Source organism: Pristiophorus japonicus, chromosome 3, assembly GCF_044704955.1.
Source record: "Pristiophorus japonicus isolate sPriJap1 chromosome 3, sPriJap1.hap1, whole genome shotgun sequence".
Lineage (NCBI taxonomy): Eukaryota > Metazoa > Chordata > Chondrichthyes > Pristiophoridae > Pristiophorus > Pristiophorus japonicus.
The window spans coordinates 152,066,801-152,092,307 of NC_091979.1; the positions used below are offsets into that span (position 1 = coordinate 152,066,801).

At 46.2% G+C, this 25,507-nt stretch overlaps 1 protein-coding gene across 2 annotated transcripts in view; it reads right to left on the bottom strand.

Moving 5' to 3' along the window:
* Positions 1 to 299: 299 nt before the first annotated feature.
* The window catches only part of gtf3c3 (general transcription factor IIIC, polypeptide 3), a 135,826-nt gene continuing 110,618 nt past the window's right edge, over positions 300 to 25,507 (bottom strand). Inside the window, exons 15-18 of one of the 2 annotated variants that reach the window (XM_070875905.1) lie at positions 24,096 to 24,286; positions 10,798 to 10,922; positions 9,415 to 9,567; positions 300 to 2,672 (exon numbers count right to left, since the gene is read on the bottom strand). In XM_070875905.1, the coding sequence (XP_070732006.1) occupies positions 2,550 to 2,672; positions 9,415 to 9,567; positions 10,798 to 10,922; positions 24,096 to 24,286 (592 nt within the window). In that variant the 3' untranslated portion in view covers positions 300 to 2,549. Of the gene's footprint in view, positions 2,673 to 9,414; positions 9,568 to 10,797; positions 10,923 to 17,344; positions 19,720 to 24,095; positions 24,287 to 25,507 lie in introns of those variants that run through there. The other variant, XM_070875906.1, reaches the window with a different exon arrangement.

The following is a 25,507-nucleotide window of genomic DNA, read 5'->3' on the forward strand; positions in this document are numbered from 1 at the left end:
TCTCCTTCCCTCTCCCCCCACCGCACCAATTACAGTTTAGGAAGCCTTCCGAGCAGCACCTCGCTCCCTGGGCTCGAAGCCTTCCGATCGGCACCTCGCTCTCTCTCCTCCTTCCAGCCCCCCCCCCCCCCAAACGGCTTGTTTTCTAGCCAAGCTCCGAGCCCCTGTGTCTGGGCATGGGGTTGATTCTGCCAGCCAAAGCTACGACCCTCCAGCCCTGCTTCAAGATGTTCGATGGTGTGTGTACGAGTAAAAAAAAGAGAAAACTTCTGAAATACAACAAACTTCCATTTACTACGTTGACAGGTTAAAAAAAAATTGAACTTTATTATTGATTTTGACAGTGTTCTTGATTCCATTAAAAAAAACTCTTCGATTTAAAAACAGTGGTGTCTTTCAGCGCTGATTTCTCAATGTGCGCTGGTTTTCTTAAGTGCCCAGAAGGTTTTTCGGGAGTGGCCAGATACGCCGACCTAGGAGGAAATTTTTTTGGCAAAATGCAAAAAATTATAAAAGCCAGCGCAGACATGAGGGAATGCCCCGCCCCCATGATGTAAAAAAAAACTGGCCCAGAAAAATTGTAACTAAGTCGGATCTTGGAAAAAAATAAATACGGCAAAAAAAAACTGTGTGCCAGAGAAACGGCGCAAATGAACCGGGAAAATTGAACCCATTTCCAGTTCATAAGCAAACTTTTCCCACTTTATTTCTGCACTTCATTTGTGGTTTTTCCATTCATTCATTCATGTTAGTGAAAATGCCCAAAGTATAAAAATATTTTGAATCGTGCTAAATAGAAATAGTTACATTCTGTTGAGGCACACCCACCTCAATATCCCACAAGTGCCACTTCCAGAAAAGGCCGCATGTACTGAGAATTGAACCCATGAATTTTAAAGTGAGACTTTAAAATATTTAAATTAGGGTGGGAGCGGCAGATAAGACCTTTCATATGTATTCTCAGTTGCTGAAGTGGAAAAAATGTTTGGTGATGCTTATCTTGTAAGATGTAGCTATCTTGGGGCCAAAATTCAGTCGCGCAAGAAAGCTGGCGCAACTATGATTTTTTTTTTCTGTTTTTACTGCAGCGATCCATGATGCTGCCGGGTGATCAATGTTCAGGACTTTGACATTTTTTCAAAGTTCCAACGGAAATCATTCATAGTGGCAGGCTGAGCGGCTGAATTTGGGTCGTGACCAGGACTCCGCCACTGTCAATCAACGGTGGAGTAGTGGTGATGTTGTCACCACGCTCTCTCCCCTCCATTCAAGGGGAGAGAATCGAGCATTTAAAATATTCGGCCACTGGACCACCAGGGCGGGTTTCGGCTGGGCCAGTGGCCTGGCAGTCAAGAGGGCTGAACCCATGGGCACTTTCTTTACGGCCGATCGGAAAGTCGGCCGGCAAAAATAAATAGATGGTGGCCGCGGCAGTGGGCCCTCCCCTTGAAGGGCCGCTGCACTGTCGGGCCACACACACTCAGCAGAAGGTGCACCGACAGAAAAAGCTGAATTTCAGTCGGTGCATTTTTAAGGTGAGGGAAGGCGGCGGTGCGCATTCTGATGACATGCTTGTGGCGGTCATCAGGATCAGACGGAATCGGGTCCAGGCTGAAAAATCCCCGACGTGAATTTAGGTCGGGTTGGCCAGTTGACCACAAAGCAGTGGCCACAGGATTCTGTGGATGGCTGCCGCAAACGGACAGTAACGGGTCTTTGAAACCCTGAATTTCGGCCTCCTTGTTTCATATATCCTGTAATATCTGTTTTCAAAAATCAGTCCCTAATTCTGTGAGCACAATCAAAGTTAATAGATTTTCATTCTGCAATCAATACCTCCATAAAAAAATGCATTGTGAATTCCATGGTGCCATTTGTGATTTTAACACAAAATATGCAACTAATTATTGATGTGACCACAAGATTATTAAGCATTGGACAGCCCAGTGGTGCAATATATTGGGTGCTATTGTGCTACTTGGTGCCCATGATTTCTCCATGTGAATTCTCAACCCAAGATGGACCATTAGTGGAGTGATGTTACAGAGAAAAATAAAATTATTCCTGTGTGCCTTCAAGTGCATATTGTTACAATTCAGATTTCTCCTAACATAGTTTGTGATAAAGGTGTTGGACTTGAAACTAGCTAATTTCAGTTGGATGAAAGAGAAACCAATCCAAATTAATTGTTTGGAAAATAATGGCAGATCTAACAACAGACAAGCAGTGGACGATTAAAAAATAATAAAAAGCAGTATATGGTACAATCCATCTCAAATCTTGCACTGATTTGCAGTATGCTGATATAATCACAGTTCCATGGTAGAACATTTACCAGTTTTGGGGCAACAGATTTCCTCTGTGCACACATGCAACAAAACTATAAACCTATTTGAGTATTTTCAGAAATGTTTTAATGGTCTAAATAATACTAAAATTGCACAACAGTTGAAATCAATAAACTTATATACACAAATGATGCAAGCTAACCATTATCCTTTAAACAACTGCTCAATTTTTCTGGGCAATCCAATATGGAGTCCCAGTCTTCATACAACACAATGTGTATAGATAAGTTTTCGAGCCATTTCAATGTTTCCACTATTCTGATAAATTAATGAAAGATTATAAGCAATGTCTCGTCTGAGATCCACTTGATCATCGTCTATTCCCTGCAACAAAAAATACATTTCTAAAAAAACAAAATCACTTTAAAATTCCTTTCTTCAATCATTTGTACAACAAAAAATTCTATATATAAATTTTTGTTGGACTGTAATGCAACAGTTTCCAAAATGGTTAATATTTTTTTTACAAAATTCTGAGGTGCAATTGGACAGGAAGGTGGCTCAAACATGCAATGGCCTGGAAAAGGACGCAATCCGTGCTTGTGATTTCCCCAAACTGGGCACTTTGTCATACCTCCTAGCAGCAGTAAGCATATTAATACAGAGTGCATTAGGCCATTGTTGTGCCTAAATGTAGAGAGAAGAAAATTAGCATTTTAAAATAGTGTTTTTTTAATCTTATATTACACGATGGCCAATAGAATACTGTCACCCATCTTGACTGGTTTTCCTCATTAGACCCTAATTATTGCTAGTGGCTACAGATAATTTAGTGTATGGTGAATTAGCATACAAACACAAGGACAGAAACAACTGAACAAAAAGCGAAGGATTAACAAAGGCTTGGATGGGACTTTGATCAATGAAGTATAATCCATCATTTCAAAAACTCAGTTCAATGGCACTGTCATGTCCTAATGGCAGCTAATCTTGCACTTGAGATTTGTGTGACTGCATGCTGACTGCACAGGATCATGGCTTTTAGGGTTCTAATGGACAGTTCTGTTGATGGACCTATTTACAATCACTTCGATAAAAGTCACATTTTGGTCTGCTGCAGCTATCGTCTCATGCACCAATCACTCCTGCAAGTGTATACCATGCCAGTTAATTACCGGAGTTGACTCACATTGCCCAATATCCTTTTATAAAATAGTGTAACTCAGGGGATATAGCAATGCATCCCACTTTGACATGCAAACTGGATACTGTGTCTTTCCAAGATGTCCTCATATGTTCTGGGACTTACAGGGGAGGATTAAGAAAAAAAGATCACTTATGTCACATACCAAAGGTTAAATTCTTTAGAGGAATATAAAAGTTAAGAGGCAAAATTAAAAAGGATATTAGGAATGCTAAGAGAGAGAGCACGAGAAATTCTTGGCCAGTAAAATTAAGGAAAACCCTAAGATGTTCTATAAATATATTAAGAGTAAGAGAGTAACTAAAGAAGGAGTAGGGCCTATTAGAGACCATGAGGGTAATCTTTGTGTGGAGGTGGAAGATGTTGGTAGGGTTCTTAACGAATACTTTGCATCTGTTTTCACAAAGGCAAAGGGTAATGCAGATACTGCTATTGAGGAGGAGTGTGATATTCTGGATGAAATAAATATAGTGAGAGGGGAAGTATTAAGAGGTTTAGCAGCTTTGAAAGTAGATAAGTCCCCAGGCCCGGATGAAATGCATCCCAGGCTGTTGAGTGCAGTAAAAGAGGAAATAGCAGAGGCCTTGACCATCATTTTCCAGTCCTCTTTGGATCTGGGCATGGTGCCGGAGGATTGGAGGACTGCTAATGTAGTACCCTTGTTTAAGAAGGGAAAAAGGGATCGGCCGAGTAATTACAGGCCTGTCAGCGGTGGGAAAATTATTGGAAAAAATCCCGAAAGATAGGATAAATCTGCATTTGGAAAGGCAAGGATTAATTAGGGACAGTCAGCATGAATTTGTTAAGGGAAGATCATGTTTGACTAACCTGATTTAATTTTTTGAGGAGGTAACCAAATGGGTGGATGAGGGTAGTGCATACGATGCAGTATATATGGACTTTAGCAAGGCTTTTGATAAGGTCACGCATGGTAGACTGGTCATGAAGGTTAAAGCCCATGTAATCCAGGGCAAAGTGTCAAGTTGGATCCAAAATTGGCTTGGAGGTAGGAAGCAAAGGGTAATGATTGATGGACGTTTGTGTGACTGGAAGGATGTTTCCAGTGGGGTTCCACAGGGCTCAGTACTGGGTCCCTTGCTTTTTGTGGTATATATCAACGATTTAGATTTGAAAATCGGGAGTATGATTAAGAAGTTTGCAAATTACACTAAAATTGGCTATTTGGTTGATAATGAAGAGGAAAGTCATGGGCTGCAGGAGGATATCAATCTACTGGTCAGATGGGCAGAGCAGTGGCAAATGGAATTTAATTCAGAGCAGTATGAGGTGATGCACTTTAAGCGGTAGGTCACTTAATAGAGTAGATGAACAAAGGGACCTTGGAGTGCTCGTCCACAGATCCCTGAAAGTGGCAGGCCAGGTGGATAAGGTGGCATACAGAATGCTTGCCTTTATTGGCTGAGGCATAGAATGTAAGAGGAGGGAGGTTATGCTTAAATTGTATAATACTGCTGGAGTATTGCGTGCAGTTCTGGTCGCCGTATTATAGGAAGGACATGATTGCACTAGAGAGGATGGAGAGGAGATTTACTAGCATGCTGCCTGGAATGCAGAATCTTAGTTATGACGACAGATTGGATAGGCTGGATTTGTTCTCATTGGAACAGAGGAGGTTGAGAGGAGACCTCATTGAGGTGTACTAAATATTGAGGGGCCTGGACATAGTGGATAGTAAGGGTTTATTTCCATTGGTGGAGGGGTCTATTACAAGGGGGCATAGTTTTAAGGTGGTTGGTGGAAGGTTTAGAGGGGATTTGAAAGGGGGCTTCTTTACGCAGAGGGTTGTGGGGATCTGGAACTCACTGGCGGGAAGAGTGGTGGTTGCAGAAACCCTCACCACTTTTAAGAGATGGTTGGATGGGAATTTGAAGTGCAGTAACCTGCAGGGTTACGGACCTAGAGCTGGTAATTGGGATTAGACTGGATGACCTTTTGTTGGACGGCGCAGATATAATGGTAAGTCCTGCAGGGAATAGAATACGGCCAGGGTGATCTCCTGGACAAGTTTTGATCACCTGAATTTTCCCAGATTTTTTCTTCCGAAATTGGCCTGGGTTTTTATCTGGGTTTTGCCTCTCCCAGGAGATCACATGACTCCGGTGGGGGTGGAGTGTAGAATGTTTCAGTATAAGGGGTGTCGCAGTTGTGTGAGGCGGACTGGCTTGGCTGGGTGCTCTTTGCCTTTCCGTCATTGTTCATAGGTTTATATGTAACCTTTAGGGCTGCTGACCAAGGGCCGTGTGGCTCTTTGTCGGCTGGCACAGACACGATGGGCCGAAATGGCCTCCTTCTGCGCTGTAAATTTCGATGTTTCTATGTTTTACTTCAATATCTTGGAAGGCAAACCAAGACCAGATACAAATAGTGAAGCTGTTCATTGCAGATACAGCAAGTGAACACATAGAGCAAAGTGATGATTGTACTCACTTAATTCCATTAATACTGGTCATCTTCACATAAATAATGAAGATGCTACACTTCATCTTGCTGAACTTAAACCAAATAACCATGTATCCTAACCCTTTGGGTTGAATTTTCGCCACCATTTTTTTGGCCGACACTGTTTTTTGGAGCAGACTAAAATCTGCAAGTTTCACCAAGGTTTCTGCGCCATCCTAAACTACTTACGGTCGATTTTTTTAGTTCCTGATTTTTTGACGTCACTGGGGGTGCCGGCTGCGCCATTTCTGGCTATTAAAATGAGTTTGGCCAAGTAGGATTTTTATCAAAAACGGTGCAGAGCACCGTTGTGAAAAACCTTACCTGAACTTAAGAAAATCGGTGCAGAGAAGAGAAAATCAGCACAGAGAAGTTGCTATTGTTTTTAGCAGAGCTGAAGACACGGCACCGGGGGAGGGGGGGGGGCCCTTTCAGCCCGGGATAGCAACGGCACCTGGGGCGGGGGGGGGTCATTCGGCCCGAGATAGCAGCATCACCGGGGGGCCATTCGGCCCGAGATAGCAGCAGTACTGGCAGGGGCCTTTTGGCCTGGGATAGCAGCGGCACTGGGGCTCGACAAAACAGGGGTAACCTAATGTGCACTTGTGTGTGTAATTACTTTCATTTTATTCGGCCTGTTTCATCTAAAATTTAAGAAATAAATATTGCAGAGTATGATAGTTTGTCACTACAATCTTCCAATAAACAGAAGTGAAGAAATCTTGGCAATGGTAATATGTACCTGCATCTATCTTGCTGCATCTTGTATGTTTCACTTTGCAGCATCAGCCCTTTAGAGTGCCCCTCGTTACCCTGGCAACCTGTTTTTTGGCGCAAACCTTAAGTTCCACCCAGAGAGCTTAAGGACAATCTGCGCTGCTCCAAAATGAAAGGCAATGTGGCGAAACTTGTAACTTTTTTTTGCTGCAGTTGGCCACTAAAAAAATTGGATGTACCTCGACAACTGCGCCAAAAATCGGCCATGTGGAAAATCGGCCCCTTTGTGCCTCAGCAAAGCTTGCCCTCACAGCTTGCTATTTAAAGATCACTATTCGTCTTATTTTTTAGTCTTCCTTTATTCACAACCCAAGACCACCCCTGCTGAGTGCTCAGGAACAGGGACCAACAATGCAATGGGTGTGAGGTGTTTATCGATTAGCAAGGCAGGCAAATGCATTGTTTATTGTTTATGTTCTCTGGGGAAGCAACTTCAAAGCCTTTTAACCACCTTTTATCTCGGTGCTATTTATTTTTTTTAAACTTCGTGTGTGAATTTACACTTTGCTTTAAACGCACCCCTTAAATGTAACTTTTTTTTCCAAATCCCTGTGCAACAAAAATAAATCTGAACATTGTGGGAATGACTATTACAGTCAAAAAAATAAAAGTCGCCTCCTCTCCAGGAGGCACCAACTCTTGCTTGGGTAATGGTTCCACAAGTATCAATTCTGGTCATTTTCCCCAAGAGATCAGTCTTCAGCTGTAAGCCTCGAAAGTCAGGGGTCGAAATTGCCCCCCACCCGAAGCGGGGCGCACGCACCCCATTTCAATGGTTTTTACCGCAGCTGTGGCTGAGGTCGCCTCTTGAGCGAAATTCCACTCTGTTGTTTTTTTTAAATTTGAATCCGGAAGTCGCTCTTAATGGGGGCGGTGACTATACGAGAGGGGCGGATACGTGGCGGTGGCAACACCGCAGGGGCGGAAGTTGTGGGGGGGGGGGGGGGGGGGGTGCGCAGTGACTGCCGCGATTACAGCATCGCGGCGTCGCGTCACCGCGGTCCTCCCCTTCATGATTTTAAAACTTCGGCCCACTGGGCCATCAGGGAGGGTTTTGGCCGGGCCAGCGGCCTGGCATCCAAGAGAGGGTGCCAGGCTGCCTGTTGGCGGCCCAGCCGAACCCAGGGGCATAATTGTCAGCTGATAAAAAAAAAAACACGGTGGCAGCTGCAGTGCATCCTCCCCTTTAAGGGACGCCGCACCGCCGTTGCAAAAGGCCACAGCCTCACAGGACCACCGAAAATAAATAGGTTTTGGCACCGCCAGGTAGGCCAAAAATTTTCAGAGGGGAATATCACTGTCAGGGCGGGGTTGGTGTATGGGTAGACCAATGACGCACTTAAGATGGATCGGCAGCAGCAGAGCGGTGGGGTGGGGAAGAATTGGAGCACCGCCAGGAAACCTCAGAAGGGTAATTGGGCTATCAGCGGCCATTCCACGAAAAGTCAGTGGCCACTCCACTCCTCAATGTAGCCGCCGATTTGCGGTGGTAACAGGCCTTAAGTAGAGGGTCAATTTAGGCCCCTCAGTGTCCACACAACAGAGCCCAATTCTGTCCTCATCAAACTTACTTTCATATACTTTCCACCAGGAGTCACTAGATCCTAGTGAGGACATCATAGGATATCAGTGGGAACCATGGGCTCAAAATTTGGTTTTGATCATAGCGGTTTTTTTTCCGCCCAAAAAATGCTATGACTCCGCTATGATTTTGAGGCTGAACATTCGGCGAAAAAATGGGAAAAAATGCGCCCGGCGGGAAATATCGGCATTGCACGAAGATTCGAGATGCAAACCCGCAAATTTTCTGCAACTTTTCTCTGAGGCCAATACCGCTACAAGTTGGGCCGAGGTAGGGAGGAAAACACATTTTTTTTTCCAAAAAAAAAAATCACAAAACATTCACAAGACCATTTTCTAGCGAATCACTGCAAAAGAATTTAAAAATAAAAACCTTAACTTACCCTTTTTTGCAGGATTACATACCTACTGCTGTTCTAAGGACTGCACCCAGGTTTTTCCTCGGCTGTTTTTTTTGTCCTATCTACAGGTCACCTCTGAGCCAAATATCGGGCAAAAGTGCTTTTTCCAGTCTTGCATGCCGGAGGTCCGCTCCCCAATGGCATTTCAAAACCGCCGCGCATGACATCAGGTAATTTCCCACCGAACCGTTTTCCGCCCAAAACGGCGAAATACCGCCGAAAAACCCGGCGGAAGGTTGTGGAATTTCCAGCCCTAAAACTACTTGTGTAGCCCAGAGGTTATAAAGCCAGCATTGCTGCCCAGCTGAGTTTAGCTAATCCAGCACAGACTGGGGATGAAATTGTGCCTGTTCCTTGTCTGTATGGCTGTTACACATTGACTTCACCTCCTGAGCCATGTGGAAGTCCAAAACCTCTCTCTTTAAATTACTGACTGATTGTTAAAATTAAAACCACAACTGTTGCTTCAAATTAAGATTTAGGAACAAGAAAATGCCATTCAATCTGGTTAGCACTAAATCTAGCACAACCCATCACTGCACGAGGCAGCAAGTGATCCTGTAAGTCAACAACTCTAAAGTATGTAAAAGTTATTCCTGAAGCCAAGATGAACTGGTGGTTTCCACTGCTTGTAATCTGGATCTTCTGCCCTGTGTAAGAGAAAAAAAGTCTAACCTATTCAGATTTCTACCATACTACGTACCTCTAATTTAAGAGGTGGGTGCTCCAGTGCCTTTTCATAATAATGAATTGCAAAATGCACGAGCCCCAGTTGATGTAATGCACGTCCTATATTATAGTACACTTCTTGGCAAGGTCCTCGAAGTTCCAAATACTGTGTTAAAAAGGAGAATCCCTAGAAAAAAATGAAAAGATTTAATGAAAAGCAGCATGTAGCGGTTATCTGCAGGACCTAGTATGATAAGCAATCCTGTCCTGCTCGTGAATCTCCCTCCTCCTCACTGACCTGCAAAGTATCAAATTAAACATTTTCATCCTCATGGTCCTCAAATCACTCATGGTCCATCCCATCCTATCTCCAACCTTCTCCAGCATTTTGCCCCTCCCACATCCTGTGATCCTTAATTCTGGCCTTCTGTGAATCTTGTCCCATCCCCTTTTCCAATCCACAGATGATACAACTTTCAGCTGCCTTGACCCTGCTTTCTGGAACTCCCTCCCAACATCCCTCAGTCTTTCAACTTCTTGCCCCACCTTTAAAACCTTTGCAAAATACATCTTTTCAAACAAGCATTTGGTCACCACCCCCATCCAATCCCCACCTCTCCCCTGCCCCCGCCCACATCTCTTTCTCCATGACTCCACGCGCTGTGAAGGGCCAAGGGTGTTTTTTTTTACTTTAAAGGCACTATATAATTTCAAGTTGGTGTTGTAATGTTAACCACTAAATTTAATTGCAACTCAAACCCACGTCTCAGCACTAACAGAACCAGCATGTTTGGTGCAATATCTCTAAATAGTGCAATACAGTTGCTTTCAATGCACTTTTCTCTCCATGCTAAAATGACTTGTTAGGCCATTGCCCTTCAAGTATAAGAAGGAAAACAAAACCAGTAAAAACTACTTATTTATACTCTACCTTCAAAATCCCACATTCCCTTCAATGTTATGCCACATTAAATATTGCTGCTTCCTCCCTACTCTCATTCAAAGTAAATTTTCTTCATGGATTGAAAGTAGACTTTCCCCAAACCCAAATTTGAAATACAGCAGGTTATAGGTCATTGTATTACATTCATCTCACTACTGTCTATAATCAACACTGATATGATGTGATATATCTTGATATTCAAAGTAAATATTAAAAATTACCTTCTCACTACATTTTCATATCTCTTGTAAATCATTCAACAGCATACTGAGATTATCCAAAATAGAATCTGTAACTCACCATACCTGGGTAAAAGTGGTCTTGGAAAGTTTAAAGTTTTAACAAAAGGAATAATTTTTGCTGGATTAGATAAGTGCACATCCTAATTATAAAATATTGGATCAAAATAGTTCAACACATACCACTCAGGAAAAACCTTAAACTTTAAATCTTGGCTCAATGACTTCAACAAACCTGCACCAAAAGAGGATGTCGTTTTAAAACAAACTTCTGTGATGCCATGTGGATAAAGGTAAGACCCACACATAGACTGTGGAGGGGTTCATTCGGCTGTGTCCTGAAAGCCTGAACATACTGACCTGAAATTTAAAATGAGAAGACACAAGATATAGTTAATTGTTTGTTTTTCAAAACCATTTAATACGATCTTAAAAATATTAATCAAATCATTTACCACCATAATTTAATGCAAACAATGCGGTTTATATTGATTTCTGGAAGGCATTTCACAAGATGTCTCACGGGAGACTTAACATAGAAACATAGAAAATAGATGCAGGAGTAGGTCATTCGGCCCTTCGAGCCTGCACCACCATTCAATAAGATAATGGCTGATCCTTCATCTCAGTACTCCTTTCCTGCTTTCTCTCCATACCCCTTGATCTCTTTAGCCATAAGGGCCATATCTAACTCCCTCTTGAATATATCCAATGAACTGGCATCAACAACTCTGCGGTAGGGAATTCCACAGGTTAACAACTCTCTGAGTGAAGAAGTTTCTCCTCATCTCAGTCCTAAATGGCTTACCCCTTATCCTTAGACTGTGTCTCCTGGTTTTGGACTTCCCCAACATCGGAAACATTCTTTCTGCATCTAACCTGTCCAGTCCCATCAGAATTTTATATGTTTCTATGAGATCCCCTCTCATCCTTCTAAACTCCAGTGAATACAGGCCCAGTCAATCCAGTCTCTCCTCATATGTCAGTCCTGCCATCCCGGGAATCAGTCTGGTGAACCTTCGCTGCACTCCCTCAATAGCAAGAACGTCCTTCCTCAGATTAGGAGACCAAAACTGAACACAATATTCCAGGTGAGGCCTCACCAAGGCCCTGTACAGCTGCAGCAAAACCTCCCTGCTCCTATACTCAAATCCCCTAGCTATGAAGGCCAACATACCATTTGTCTTCTTCACCGCCTGCTGTACCTGCATGCCAACTTTCAATGACTGATGTACCATGACACCAAGGTCTCTCGTTGCACCTCTCCTTTTCCTAATCTGCTGCCATTCAGATAATATTCTGCCTTTGTGTTTTTGCAACCCAAGCGGATAACCTCACATTTATCCACATTATACTGCATCTGCCATGCATTTGCCCATTCACCTAATCTGTCTAAGTCACCCTGCAACCTGTTAGCGTCCTCCTCATAGCTCACACCGCCACCCAGTTTAGCGTCATCTGAAAACTTGGAGATGTTACACTCAATTCCTTCATCTAAGTCATTAATGTATATTGTAAATATAGCTGGGGTCCCAGCACTGAGCCGTGCGGCACCCCACTAGTCACTGCCTGCCATTCTGAAAAGGACCCGTTTATCCCGACTCTCTGCTTCCTGTCTGCCAACCAGTTCTCTATCCACATCAATACATTACCCCCTATACCATGTGCTTTAATTTTGCACACCAATCTCCTGTGTGGGACCTTGTCAAAAGCCTTTTGAAAGTCCAAATATACCACATCCTCTGGTTCTCCCTTGTCCACTCTACTAGTTACATCCTCAAAAAATTCCAGAAGATTTGTCAAGCATGATTTCCCTTTCATAAATCCATGCTTACTTGGACTGATCCTGTCATTGCTTTCCAAATGCGCTGATATTTCATCTTTAATAATTGATTCCAACATTTTCCCCGCTACTGATGTCGGGCTAACCGGTCTATAATTACCTGCTTTCTCTCTCCCTCCTTTTTTTTTTAAAAAGTGGTGTTACATTAGCTATCCTCCAGTCCATAGGGACTGATCCAGAGCCGATAGACTATTGGAAAATGATCACCAATGCATCCACTTGTTACAAAAATTCAGAGATATGGTACAAGTGGAAATGAAGCAGCATAAACAGACAACTGGTAGACAAATAGGAGACAAAAAGATAGGGTTAATGGATGTTGCTCAGATTGGTAAAGGATAGGAAGTGATGTGTGGAGATATATACACATACACGCACAAACATAATATATATATAAATAGATATTTTTACACTCATATAATTTGGACGAGCAGAGAGGGAGAAAAGATTTTTTTTAATGTTGCAAGTACCATCAGGCAGGATCCAGGAAAATAGATAGATATATTGGGGTTCATTATTTATTGAAGGGGAGCTATGGGTAGGGCTAAATATATTGGGGTTGGTTATTTATTAAAGCGGATCAGTGAGAATGTAGTAAGTAGACTATTAAGATAGGAAGAATAACTTTATGGAAGGTAGCACTGTGAATTAAATTTTCAGGCATTAAAATTTTCTTCTAGTAGCCAGGAGCAAGGAGCGTCGAGCCGGGAAAAAGGTGGGAAGGTAAAAATTGCAGGCAGCAGGGGAAGAGGCTGAGAGAGTAAATTCATTCATAACTTGGAAGTGGCTTTTAGAATGAAGGCGCAACTGGAGGCCTAGAGCAGAACCGAAGCCAGTAGGTGAAACAAACTCGGAGAGGGATGGGCCACAGCGACGTACGATGTGGAACTGGATGGATGGGAAATATGAAGCAGATAAAAGAAGGGTGCAGAATATCATACACAGCTGAAAACAGTAAATAAAGACAATTATGTTTTTAACCTTATCTCTAGTCAAGCTGAGAGGCTGAAATCTTGTGCTAGCTGTGCTGGGTGATGTATCAAAGGATTGCAGGCTTTACAGCTCTACCTGATGGCACAGCTGAATCTGATGGCATGAAAGAGATCCGTGACACTGCTCAATTTATAATGGGAAATCTTATTAAAGCAGTACATGCCTTATTAAAGGCATGAAAAGGCATAACCGTTGACATTTTAACATCAGAAACCTCATAGGAAATGTTTATCTATCTTTAAAATGGAGCATGCGACTCACACACCAAATTTAACATACTACTATTTAACTTCTGGGGGTGTTATACATGGGGAGTCGAGACCAAATGTAATCTTCAGATGAAGCGGGGTTAGAGGTCAAGATATAATTAGACTAGGGTGCACAGACACAATTCAGTCCCCATTTTAAAGTCATATGTGCAGTCCTTATTTTTATATAGTACTTGCATTTTTCAGGGTGATTTATAGTTAAATTGCAAAATTTATAGCAATTCGGGAAGCAGAGAAGTAGAGTTGGTTGCAGCACAGGAATTTCTCTGCAGTGACGGCTGTGGAGCTGGAACATGCAAAACTTAAGCGCTAAAGTGCCAACACTGATGTAATTAAAGCTTGGCAAGTTGACATAGGCAGGATCTATTACAAGTGTGGACACAGGAACAAATAATAGAAAATTATAAAGAACCATAGAAAAATAAAAACAAGGACAAAATGTTTGAATTGCATTAGACTCCGTTGCCCCAAAAGTCCTCATTTGAATGTCTAGCTTCCCATTCTAAGCAAGTCTATTGCGCATGTGCAGACCTGGATGTGGTCCATCCTAGGGCATCGATCTTGGGGAGAGAGAACAAAGCAGCTTTAACGCCTTGTCCTGCTGTTTTGACCTTCCTGCAAAGGTGAAATTTAATCATGGGGGCAATACTGACAATGCCATACCTCGTGCAAGCCTTCTGCATGATGGAGCTGCGGAGGAGACGATTGATTCGATGTCATCGCATGAGAACCTCAGAGCAGGTATGATGATGGGCAGGAGGCCTTACCCACGTCGGGTATATCAAGACAGGTGTTCATACCTGCACCAGAGTGATGCAGCATGTGTCAGAAGGTTGCATTTCCGTAAAAAAGTTAAACCGAGACCTGTGAGTTAGTAAAAGCAGACCTGCAACCTAGCAGTGTCAGGAGGACTGCTTTGTCAGTTGAAGTAAAGGTTACAGCTGCACTTTCATTATATGCATCTGGATTATTCCAGGCCACAACTGGGGTTGTGTGCGCCATTTCTCAACATGCAACACATTCGGCAGGTGACTGCTGCACTATATGCCCGGAGGTGATCTTATCGAAACGTACAAGATTATGAGGGGGCTTGACAAGATGAGGATGTTTCCACTGATGGGGGAGACTAGAACTAGACAGCATGATCTTAGAATAAGGGGCCGCCCATTTAAAAGAGAGATGAGGAGAAATTTCTTCTCTCAGGTTGTAAATCTGTGGAATTCGCTGCCTCAGAGAGCTGAGGAAGCTGGGACATTGAATAAATTTAAGACCGAAATAGACAGTTTCTTAAACGATAAGGGGATAAGGGGTTATGGGGAGCCGGGGGGGGTGGGGGAAGTGGAGCTGAGTCCGTGATCAGATCAGCCATGATCTTATTCAATGGCGGAACAGGCTCGAAGGGCCCTATGGCCGACTCCTGTTCCTATTGCTTATGTTCTTATGAATGTCTACATAAAGATCCCCATGACCGCCCAAGCAATGCAATAAAGGGGTGTGGGCTTCTCCAGGATTGCTGGCTTCCCAAAGGTACAGGGTTGCACTGATTGTACCCACATTGCCTTCCGAGCAGCTTTGGAGGATTCAGAGATGTACAGGAACAGAAAAGGCTTCCACTCCATTAATGTGCAATTCATGTGTGACGACATGCATCGCATCATGTCTGTTGATGCAAGATACCCTGGGAGCACCCATGATGCATGCATACTACACCAGAGCGCTATATCTGCCATGGATAAGGGGGGAACCAGTGGATGTGGTGTATTTGGATTTCCAGAAGGCATTCGCTGAGGTGCCACATAAAAGGTTACTGCACAAGATAAAAGTTCACGGGGTTGGGGGTAATATATTAGCATGGATAGAGGATTGGCTAACTAACAGAAAACAGAGAGTCGGGATAAATGGGTCATTTACCGGTTTGCAAACAGGAGCTAGTGGCGTACCTCAGCGATTGGTGCCGAGGCCTCAACTATCGGCAACCTATATTAATGACTTGGATGAAGAAACCGAGTGTAATGTAGCCAAGTTTGCTGATGATATAAAGATGGGTGGGAAAGCAAATTGTGAGAAGGACGCAAACAATCCTCAAAGGGATATAGACAGGCTAAGTGAATGGGCAAAAATCTGGCAGATGGAGTATAATGTGTCAAAATGTGAGGTTATCCACTTTGGCAGAAAAAATAGAAAAGCAAATTATAATTTAAATGGAGAAAAATTGCAAAATGCTGCAGTACAGAGGGACCTGGGGGACCTTGTGCATGAAACACAAAAAGTTAGTATGCAGGTACAGCAAGTAATCAGGAAGGCAAATGGAATGTTGGCCTTTATTGCAAGGGGGATGGAGTATAAAAGCAGAGAAGTCCTGCTACAACTGTATAGGGTATTGGTGAGGCCACACCTGGAGTACTGCATACAGTTTGGTCTCCATTTTTTAAGGAAGGATATACTTGCATTGTTGGCTATTCAGAGAAGGTTCACTAGGTTGATTCCGGAGATGTGGGGGTTGACTTATGAAGATAGGTTGAGCCTATACTCATTGGAGTTCAGAAGAATGAGAGGTGATCTTATCGAAACAGATAAGATAATGAAAGGGCTTGACAAGGTGGATGCTGAGAGGATATTTCCACTCATAGGGGAAACTAAAACTAGGAGACATAGTCTCAGAGTAACGGGCTGCCCATTTAAAACCGAGATGAGGAGGGATTTATTCTCTCAGAGAACTGTGGAGGCTGGGTCATTGAATATATTTAAGGTGGAGATCGACAGATAGATTTTTGAGCGATAAGGGAATAAAGGGTTATGGGGAGCGGGCAAGGAAATGCAGCTGAGTCCATGATCAGATCAGCCATGATCTTATTAAATGGCAGAGCAGGCTCACAGGGCCAGGTGGCCTACTCCTATTTCTTATGTTTATGTTCTTATGTTTCAGCCAGAAGGGCAGAGCTGGCTGCAGGGAGACAAAGGGTATGGCCTCACCACCTGGCTCATGACGCCCCTACTCGTAACCCGGACGGAAGCTAACCGGGAATACAACATGTCGCACATTGCAACGCACAGCATAATAGAGAGGACCATTGGCATCTTGAAACAGCGTTTCCGATACCTTGACCATTCCGGAGGCTACTTGCAATACTCCCCTGAGATTGTCGGTCAGTTCACTGTTCTGTGCTGCATAACTTAGTCATCATAAGACAGCAGCAGCTTGTAGTAAAAGATCCACCTGAGGTGAGAGTGGCTGATGATGAGGAAGATGCAGATGATGAGGAGGAGGAGGTGGAGGATGAGGAAGCCATGCAACTACCTGAACCCGGAGCACAACGGTGGAGGAGGGCGGGCCGTCATACCCCTTTAACAATTGCTCGAGCCTTGCGCCAACAGCTCATCTGTGAACACATTGCTGCCTGAAGGCTCAGCGGCAACTATTCCAAATGGACCAGGTTTATTGTTTGAACCTGTTCCATAATGTTCTGTTGTGTTAATGGAACAAATAATGGAAATTATTCAATTATAATTTAAAATATATTTTATTCAAAAGTTTAACACTTGTTTGTACTTAACTTAATTTTAATAAAAATATTCTTGTATCAAACTTTAAAGTTTTCAGTTAAAATCACTTACAAACTATAAGATAACTTAAAAAATGTAAGATTACTTAAAAACTTTTAAACTTGTAAATTTACGTAACTTGCAAAAAACTTTTAATTTGAGCACAGTTATAACAGTAACAACAATAATAACAACAGCGGCAGCAAAGAAAGGCTGCACCCATCTCTCCTCCACCTTATTCTAAGACCGCGCGCTGTGCTTATTCTTGTTGGCTCCTGCCTGCAGGCGGTGGCGCAACTTTTCTTGGGTTGGTACCAAGCTTATTCTTTCGAATATCTCGGGTAATGCGCACTTCTTGATGGGGGGGCGTGGGCAGGTGGTAATGTGGAAGGCCCGGTTTGGGCCTCTTCAGAGGCCGGTCTGGGAATTGGAGTGGGAGTGGTAGTTGATTCTGTCAATGGGTGCGGGGTCTGGGTGTGTTCCCTTATTGCAGCAGTTAACTCAACTACCCCTCCCTCATGTTCGTTGACAGTGTATTAGCTACATTAGATGAAATAACAGCACATTTGGAAAGCAGTGACAGGATCGGTCCAAGTCAGCATAGATTTATGAAAGGGAAATCATGCTTGACAAATCTTCTGGAATTTTTTGAGGATGTAACTAGTAGAGTGGACAAGGGAGAACCAGTGGATGTGGTGTATTTGGACTTTCAAAAGGCTTTTGACAAGGTCCCACATAAAAGATTGGGGTACAAAATTGAAGCACATGGTATTGGGGGTAATGTACTGACGTGGATCGAGAACTGGTTGGCAAACAGGAAGCAGAGAGTCGGGATAAACGGGTCCTTTTCAGAATGGCAGACAGTGACTAGTGGGGTGCCGCAGAACTCAGTGCTGGGACCCCAGCTATTTACAATATACATGAATGATTTGGATGAAGGAATTAAGTGTAATATCTCCAAGTTTGCAGATGACACTAAACTGGGTGGCGGTGTGAGCTGTGAGGAGGACGCAAAGAGGCTGCAGAGTGACTTGGACAGGTTAGGTGAATGGGCAAATGCATGGCAGATGCAGTATAATGTGGATAAATATGAGGTTATCCACTTTGGGGACAAAAACACGAAGGCAGAATATTATCGGAATGGCGGCTGATTAGGAAAAGGGGAGGTGCAATGAGACCTGGGTATCGTGGTACATCAGTCATTGAAAGTTGGCATGCAGGTACAGCAGGTGGTGAAGAAGGCAAATGGTATGTTTGCTTAGCAAAAGCTAAGGGATTTGAATATAGGAGCAGGGAGGTCTTACTGCAGTTGTACAGGGCCTTGGTGAGGCCTCACCTGGAATATTATGTTCAGTTTTGGTCTCCTAATCTGAGGAAGGACGTTCTTGCTATTGAGGGAGTGCAGCGAAGGTTCACCAGACTGATTCCCGGGATGGCTGGACATTATATATGAGGAGAGACTGGATCGACTGGGCCTTTATTCACTGGAGTTTAGAAGGATGAGAGGGGATCTCATAGAAACATATAAAATTCTGACGGGACTGGACAGGTCAGGAAGAATGTTCCCGATGTTGGGGAAGTCCAGAACCAGGGGACACATTCTAAGGATAAGGGGTAAGCCATTTAGGACTGAGATGAGGAGAAACTTCTTCACTCAGAGAGTTGTTAACCTGTGAAATTCCCGACCGCAGAGAGTTGCTGATGCCAGTTCCTTGGATATATTCAAGAGGGAGTTAGATATGGCCCTTACGGCTAAAGGGATCAAGGAGTATGGAGCGAAAGCAGGTAAGGGGTACTGATGTGAATGATCAGCCATGATCTTATTGCATGGTGGTGCAGGCTCGAAGGGCCGAATGGCCTATTCCTGCACCTATTTTCTATGTTTACCTGCGACATTCCCTCCCTCATGTGCCCGGACAGTGTTCCCATTTCTCGTGTGAGTGTTGTTACTTCTCCCGACAGTCCCAATACCTCATCACCCACCCCACTGATGGTGTCCAGGAGTGCTCGTGTAAGGTCAATGCTCTTTGCACCTATTGCCATCATCTGAACCACATCCGTTAGATCCTGCACCTCAGGAGAGCGCGGTCGAGCTCCCCTTCCCCTCCTCATCCTGGGTGTGCCTTGCTGCATTCCACTGGGACCCGCAGCCTCGGACGGTGGGACCCTGGATGTGCCTTGCTGCATCCCGCTGGGACCCGCAGCCTCGGATGGTGGGGCCCTGGGTGTGCCTTGCTGCATCTCACTGGAATCCCCCACCTCAGACTGTGAGATACCATGGAATGTTCCAACACTCGTACCACTCAGGAAAGGGTTGGCACCTCAATGGGCGGCACCTGCACCTCCTCTAGAGTGAGTACAACAGTGTGGGCTTCATCTATCACCTCCCCCTCCCCACCATGCTCTTGGTCTGGAAGGTGGGATTGGAAGATGTTCTCCTCTTCAGGCTCGTCCACGTCTGAATCTTTTTCTGCATCGGCTTCAGCCTCGTCAGGATTTGCCTCAAGTTCTGCAAAATATAACAGACAAATGGTGAGCAGCAGAGGAGGGGGCAGGGTGGCATGAGTCGGTATATACAGCGCAGGCAGCAGGCTGATTGCATCAACCGAAGTGTAGCTGATGGAGACATCCCCATGAACCGAAGCATGGCTAGCCCACACAGTGCTTAACATTTAGCAAAGCCAGACTCTGAAATTTGCAGGGCTTACCCTCTCCCTCGAGTGTGAGCACAGCTTGTGCAGTGGTGGTTGCTTTTCTCCAGGCAGGACCCATCAAAGCAGCGACCCTCTCTTCCAAGGGTGTCAGTGGGTGCAGCTTTGCTGGGTCTCTTCCTGGTTGTGTGCCACCTTCTGCTGCAAAGATGAAAATATAACTTTTTAAGAGAGGGCGACTTTCTGCTGGATGGGACATATACAGATGGTCACATTTACAATTGCAATTCCATTGAATAAATGAAAATATTACTTACACTAACTATTTGACTGAGGTCCTGCCATTACTTTTTGCACTGGCCTCCAGACCTCGGGGTGGTTACCATTGCACAGCAATCTTCTGCAAGTTGATTCCAGTGTTTCATTTCTTTTGGTGAAACTTTTATGTGATCTCTGCTGGTGACCAGCTCGTGCCATCTGGCCTCAATTACAGTTAGTAGTGTCTCTATTTCATCCTTTAAGAAATTCTTGGTCCTTGAGCCGTGTTGCATATCGTACTGTAGCTCTTTAAAAATGGCCGAATGCAGACCAGGAGCTGCAACGGGCATGCGCACCCACAGCAGTCACGTCAAAAACATCCTTTTTTTTCCCGCGCATGCGCAGAAAGGGCGGGGGGGGGGGGGGGGGGGGAGCATCGGTTTTTCAGCACAGACATTAGGCTCCGCCCCCGCAGCTAAAGGACAGGCTGCGCAGCACCAATTAAAAAAAATAGAATGGGGAAACTTTCTATTTGTTTTTTGGAATAGGCGGGGCCAAAAAAAACGGGCGTAACTCTTGCAATACGCCAAAAATCGGCACTGGGGAAAATTGAGCCCTCAAATAGGGGCCAAGTTTCGGCCTGAGTTGCTCTTATTTTTTTGGAGCAACTGGTTTAGAATGGAGAATCTTAGAAATTGCAATTCTCGGCAATTAATTTACTCCAGTTCTAGTCAGTTAGAACAGTTTCAGTTTGGAACAGATTTTTTTTCAAAAGGGGGCGTATCCGACCACTTACGCCCGTTTTGAAAATTTAGGCAGTGAAAACTTACTCCAAACTAACTTAGAATGGAGTAAGTGTAGACTTTTGTACGCTCAGAAAAACCTTGCCTACACTTAGAAAATCAAGCCGTAGGTTACAAATCAGGCGTAGGGAGCGGGTGGGGGCGGGGAAGGGAAGTTTACAAACATTAAACACTTCAGTTTGACAAATAAAGAGCCATCATCAATAATAAATGATAAATACATCAATAAATCAATCAAAAAAATGAATAAATTTTTTTTTTTAATTTTAAAAATCAATAAATAAAAAATGTTCTACTCACCGACTGTAGCACCGGGAGCCCTCCAACAGCGTGCTGGGACGGGGCCCCCCCAGTGTGTCTCTCTCTGTCTCTGTCAGTGTCTCTCTCTCTCTGTCTGTCAGTGTCTATGTGTTTCTGACAGCGGGGGGGAGAGGAGGAGGAGGAGGAGGGGGAGGAGGGAAAGGGAGGAGGAGGGGAGGGGAGGGAAAGGGAGGAGGAGGGGAGGGGAGGGAAAGGGAGGAGGAGGGGAGGGGAGGGAAAGGGGGAGGGAGAGGGAGGTGGAGGAGGGGGGTGGAGGGGGGAGGAGGGGGGTAGAGGGGGGAGAGGGAGGAGGAGGAGGGGGGAGAGGGAGGAGGAGGAGGGGGGCGAGGGGGAAGGGGAGAGGTGGGAGGAGGAGGAGGGGGAGAGGGGGAGAGGGGGGAGGAGGAGGAGGGGGAGAGGGGGAGGAGGAGGAGGGGAGAGAGGGGGGAGGGGGAGAGGGGGGAGGGGGAGAGGGGGAAGGAGGAGGAGGAGGGGGGAGAGGGGGGAGGGGGAGAGGCGGAAGGAGGAGGGGGAGAGGGAGGAGGAGGGGGAGGGGGGGGAGAGGGAGGAAGAGGGAGGAGGGGGAGGAGGAGGGGAGGGAGGGGGAGGAGGAGGGGAGGGAGAGGGAGGAGGAGGGGAGGGAGATGGAGGAGGAGGGGAGGGAGGGGGAGGAGGAGGGGAGGGAGGGGGAGGAGGAGGGGAGGGAGGGGGAGGAGGAGGGGAGGGAGAGGGAGGAGGAGGGGAGGAGAGGGAGGAGGAGGGGAGGGAGGGGAGGAGGGAGGGGAGGGAGGGGGAGGAGGAGGGAGGGAGGGGGAGGAGGAGGGGAGGGAGAGGGAGGAGGGAGGGAGGGAGAGGGAGGTGGAGGGGTGGAGGGGAGGAGGAGAGGGGGAGAGAGGGAGGTGGGTAGAGGAGGAGAGGGGGAGAAAAGGGGAGGGGTGGGAGAGGGGGGGGAAGGGGGAGGGTGGGGAGAGGGAGAGGGAGGGAGACGAGGGGTGGGGAGAGGGGGGGTGGGGAGAGGGAGGGGTGGGGAGAGGGAGGGGTGGGAGGGAGGGGGGAGTGGGGGAGAGGGGAGGTGGGAGAGGGAGGGGTGGGAGAGGGAGGGGCGGGGAGGGAGAGGGGCGGCGGGGAGAGGGAGGGGCGGGGAGAGGGAGGGGCGGGGAGAGGGAGGGGCGGGGAGAGGGAGGGGCGGGGGAGAGGAGGGGCGGGGGAGAGGGAGGGGCGGGGAGGGGGAGGGGCGGGGGGAGGGGGGCGGGGAGTGGGAGGGGTGGGGAGGGAGGGGGAGAGGGAGGGGCGGGGGAGAGGGAGGGGCGGGGAGAGGGAGGGGCGGGGAGAGGGAGGGGCGGGGAGAGGGAGGGGCGGGGAGAGGGAGGGGTGGGGAGAGGGAGGGGTGGGGAGAGGGAGGGGTGGGGAGAGGGAGGGAGGGGTGGGGAGAGGGAGGGAGGGGTGGGGAGAGGGAGGGAGGGTGGGGAGAGGGAGGGAGGGAGGGAGGGGTGGGGAGAGGGAGGGAGGGGAGAGGGAAGAGGGAGGTATGGAGGGGAAAGGGCAAGAGGGAAGAGGGAGGTATGGAGGGGAAAGGGCAGGAGGGGAGAGGGAGGGAGGGGAGAGGGAGGGAGGGGAGAGGGAGGGAGGGGAGAGGGAGGGGGGGGAGAGGAGGGGGAGGGAGGGAGGGGAGAGGAGGGAGGGAGGGAGGGAGGGGAGAGAGGGAGGGAGGGGGGGGAGAGGAGGGGGAGGGAGGGAGGGGAGAGGGAGGGAGGGAGGGGAAAAGAGGAGCACGCAGCTCTTAGCCCTGGCTGAATGGGCTCACTCGGGAAGCGAAGATAAGGCTGCACCTCCCTCGTCCAGCTCCTGCTCTGGCTCCAGCTGGCTCTCTCAACCCCCCACCTGCCGCTCCAACCCCCCCCCAGCTCCCGCTCAGACCCCGCCCCCCCCCCCCCCAAACTCAGGGAGGGAGGGGGAGAGGATGCCAAACGGGCCTGGCCGACGTGAAGAAGCCGGGCCCAAGACTTCGGGTGGGGCCCGTCCCCAGCAAGATGCCGGGCAGGCAGGCCCCGCCGAAGGAAGAGGGAGCGGACCGGAGTTAAAGCTAGGTGGCCGGGGGAAGTCGGAGCTGGGGGCGGGGGGGTGGGGTCTGAGCGGGAGCTGTGTGGGGGTCGGAGCGGGAGCTGGGTGGGGAGGTGGGGGGTTGAGAGAGCCAGCTGGAGCCAGAGCAGGAGCTGGACGAGGGAGGTGCAGCCTGATCTTCGCTGCCCCAGTGAGCCCATTCGGCCAGGGCTAGGAGCTGCGTGCTTCGGGCCCCTCCCACACAGTTTCGGGCTCCTGGAGCTACTGCACATGCGCGCCCACTGTAGCGCGCCCGAGCAGAAGTCCCGCCACTGATTTTCGCGCAGGGACTTGGCTCCGCCCCCCACAGCTCGTGCTGCGCCGCGCCAAGCTCCAAAGGACCTGCAGGGAGCCGGAGAATCTGCAGGTATTTTTTAGGGGCACTTTCGGGCACGAAAAACAGGCGTCCAGGTCGTGGCTGCGCCATTCTAGACGCGGCCCGAAACTTGGGCCCAAAGATACTGGGGGACAGTTTGTAAACTATTAACCAAAAAAGCTAAGCTTGATGCAAAGCTTCAGCTATTTATAAAAATTATCTGAAGCCCAAGAAAGAATTCTGCTAGTGCCTTCATTATTTTGATAATATATACTGTCAAGTTCATGGACATGGCTATATACCAACCATGTGCAAACACCAGGCAGGTCTAGCATCATGCAGCATGGTGACGCCCATGTAGAAAGATTAATAACGTAATGCATGCTTTCAGATTGATAGTTTGTTAGCAACAAATAATACTGGGATTATATATGACAAAATGATCAACACTCATTACCTAAAGCATGCTTGAAGCTTCCAGCCACAAATGCATTGTGCCCATTAAGTACACAGAGTGCATGGTTGTCTGGGTGTTTCAGCATTAGGCGCAGGCAAAAGCGATGGTGCCTCAGGTCTTGAGAGTGCATGGTAACTTGGTTAAAGATATTCCACAGCTGAGGTCTGTTCACATTTTCCATCACCATGACCCTTGAAAGAACAGGGGGTAAAAAATCACAATGTTTCTTCAGCAAAGACAAAAAATAAGATTTGCTTCTTAAAGAGTTAACCTTTTGTGAACGTTTTTATTTTTTACAGATAATCAAAGCATTTTTTTTAACTCAAATCAGCAATTTTACTAGAGGGAGGAGTAGGACTGAAAGAAATAAGACAAAGAATATAGACTCAAAACAGAATAGTGGCAATGAGCATTGTTATAAAGACTTCACCTGTAGCTCTTCATTAAATCATCCAATATCCATTTGTGAAGTTTGCTAGTTATCAACTTACCTTTTTATGAACACCACTATCAGAACAGTTAATGTTCCTTACAATGTGTTCAGTTGCTGACTTTATAAGTCACAATGCACTAATGGAACCAATCAGAATTTTGCCGTTGATAGGTGTATGCATTTGAGCTTGTTTGAAATCATTGCGAAGACAATTTGCGAAGTACCGCATTTGGCCCCCTCCGATTACCCCTTCAAGTTCAAATTCCAGTTTTGGCCAAAGTTGAAAGAACAAACACATCTAATTATTGAGTCAGTACTCACTAATTTATATGTAAAACAACCATCAAGCTTGTACCATATAAAAGGAATCATTATTACAAGTTGTAGTGTCCTTGGGACAGAAATCCAAGAGCAGTGGCTGGACACAAGCTTCACGATTTACTTGCATTGTGTGTTATAAATGGGAAACAAATTTTGAGGAAAATTACATTTGTACTCAGGACAATCTGACTTGATTTACAGCAGATAAGTTGCCAATAAACAGACAAGTGGTTAAGGCAGTAACATAGACCATGGTCAGATTGACAAAGACTTTTCAATAGTTTTTTAAAATCATTCTAATGATTTCAGATGCTCCAGTTTGCTAGGCTAGGAACAGGGATGAATTGTAATGAAAGGAAACATCTACTGTCGGCCAGAACTGTTCGATCCATAGCTTTACTATACGACACATGCACACGATGCACATTCAGATATGTTCAGAATGGACAGCTGGCCCAAATTGAAAACACATCAATGTTAACAACATTTAAAGTAACATAACGTCCCAAGGTGCTTAACAAGAATGTTATCAATAAAAAATGTTTTGACACCGAGCCTTCGACAGGACAGATGACCAAAAGCTTGGTCAAAGAGGTAGGTTTTAAGGAGCATCTTAAAAGGGGAGAGGAAAGAGAGGTAGTGAGGCATAGAAGTTTAG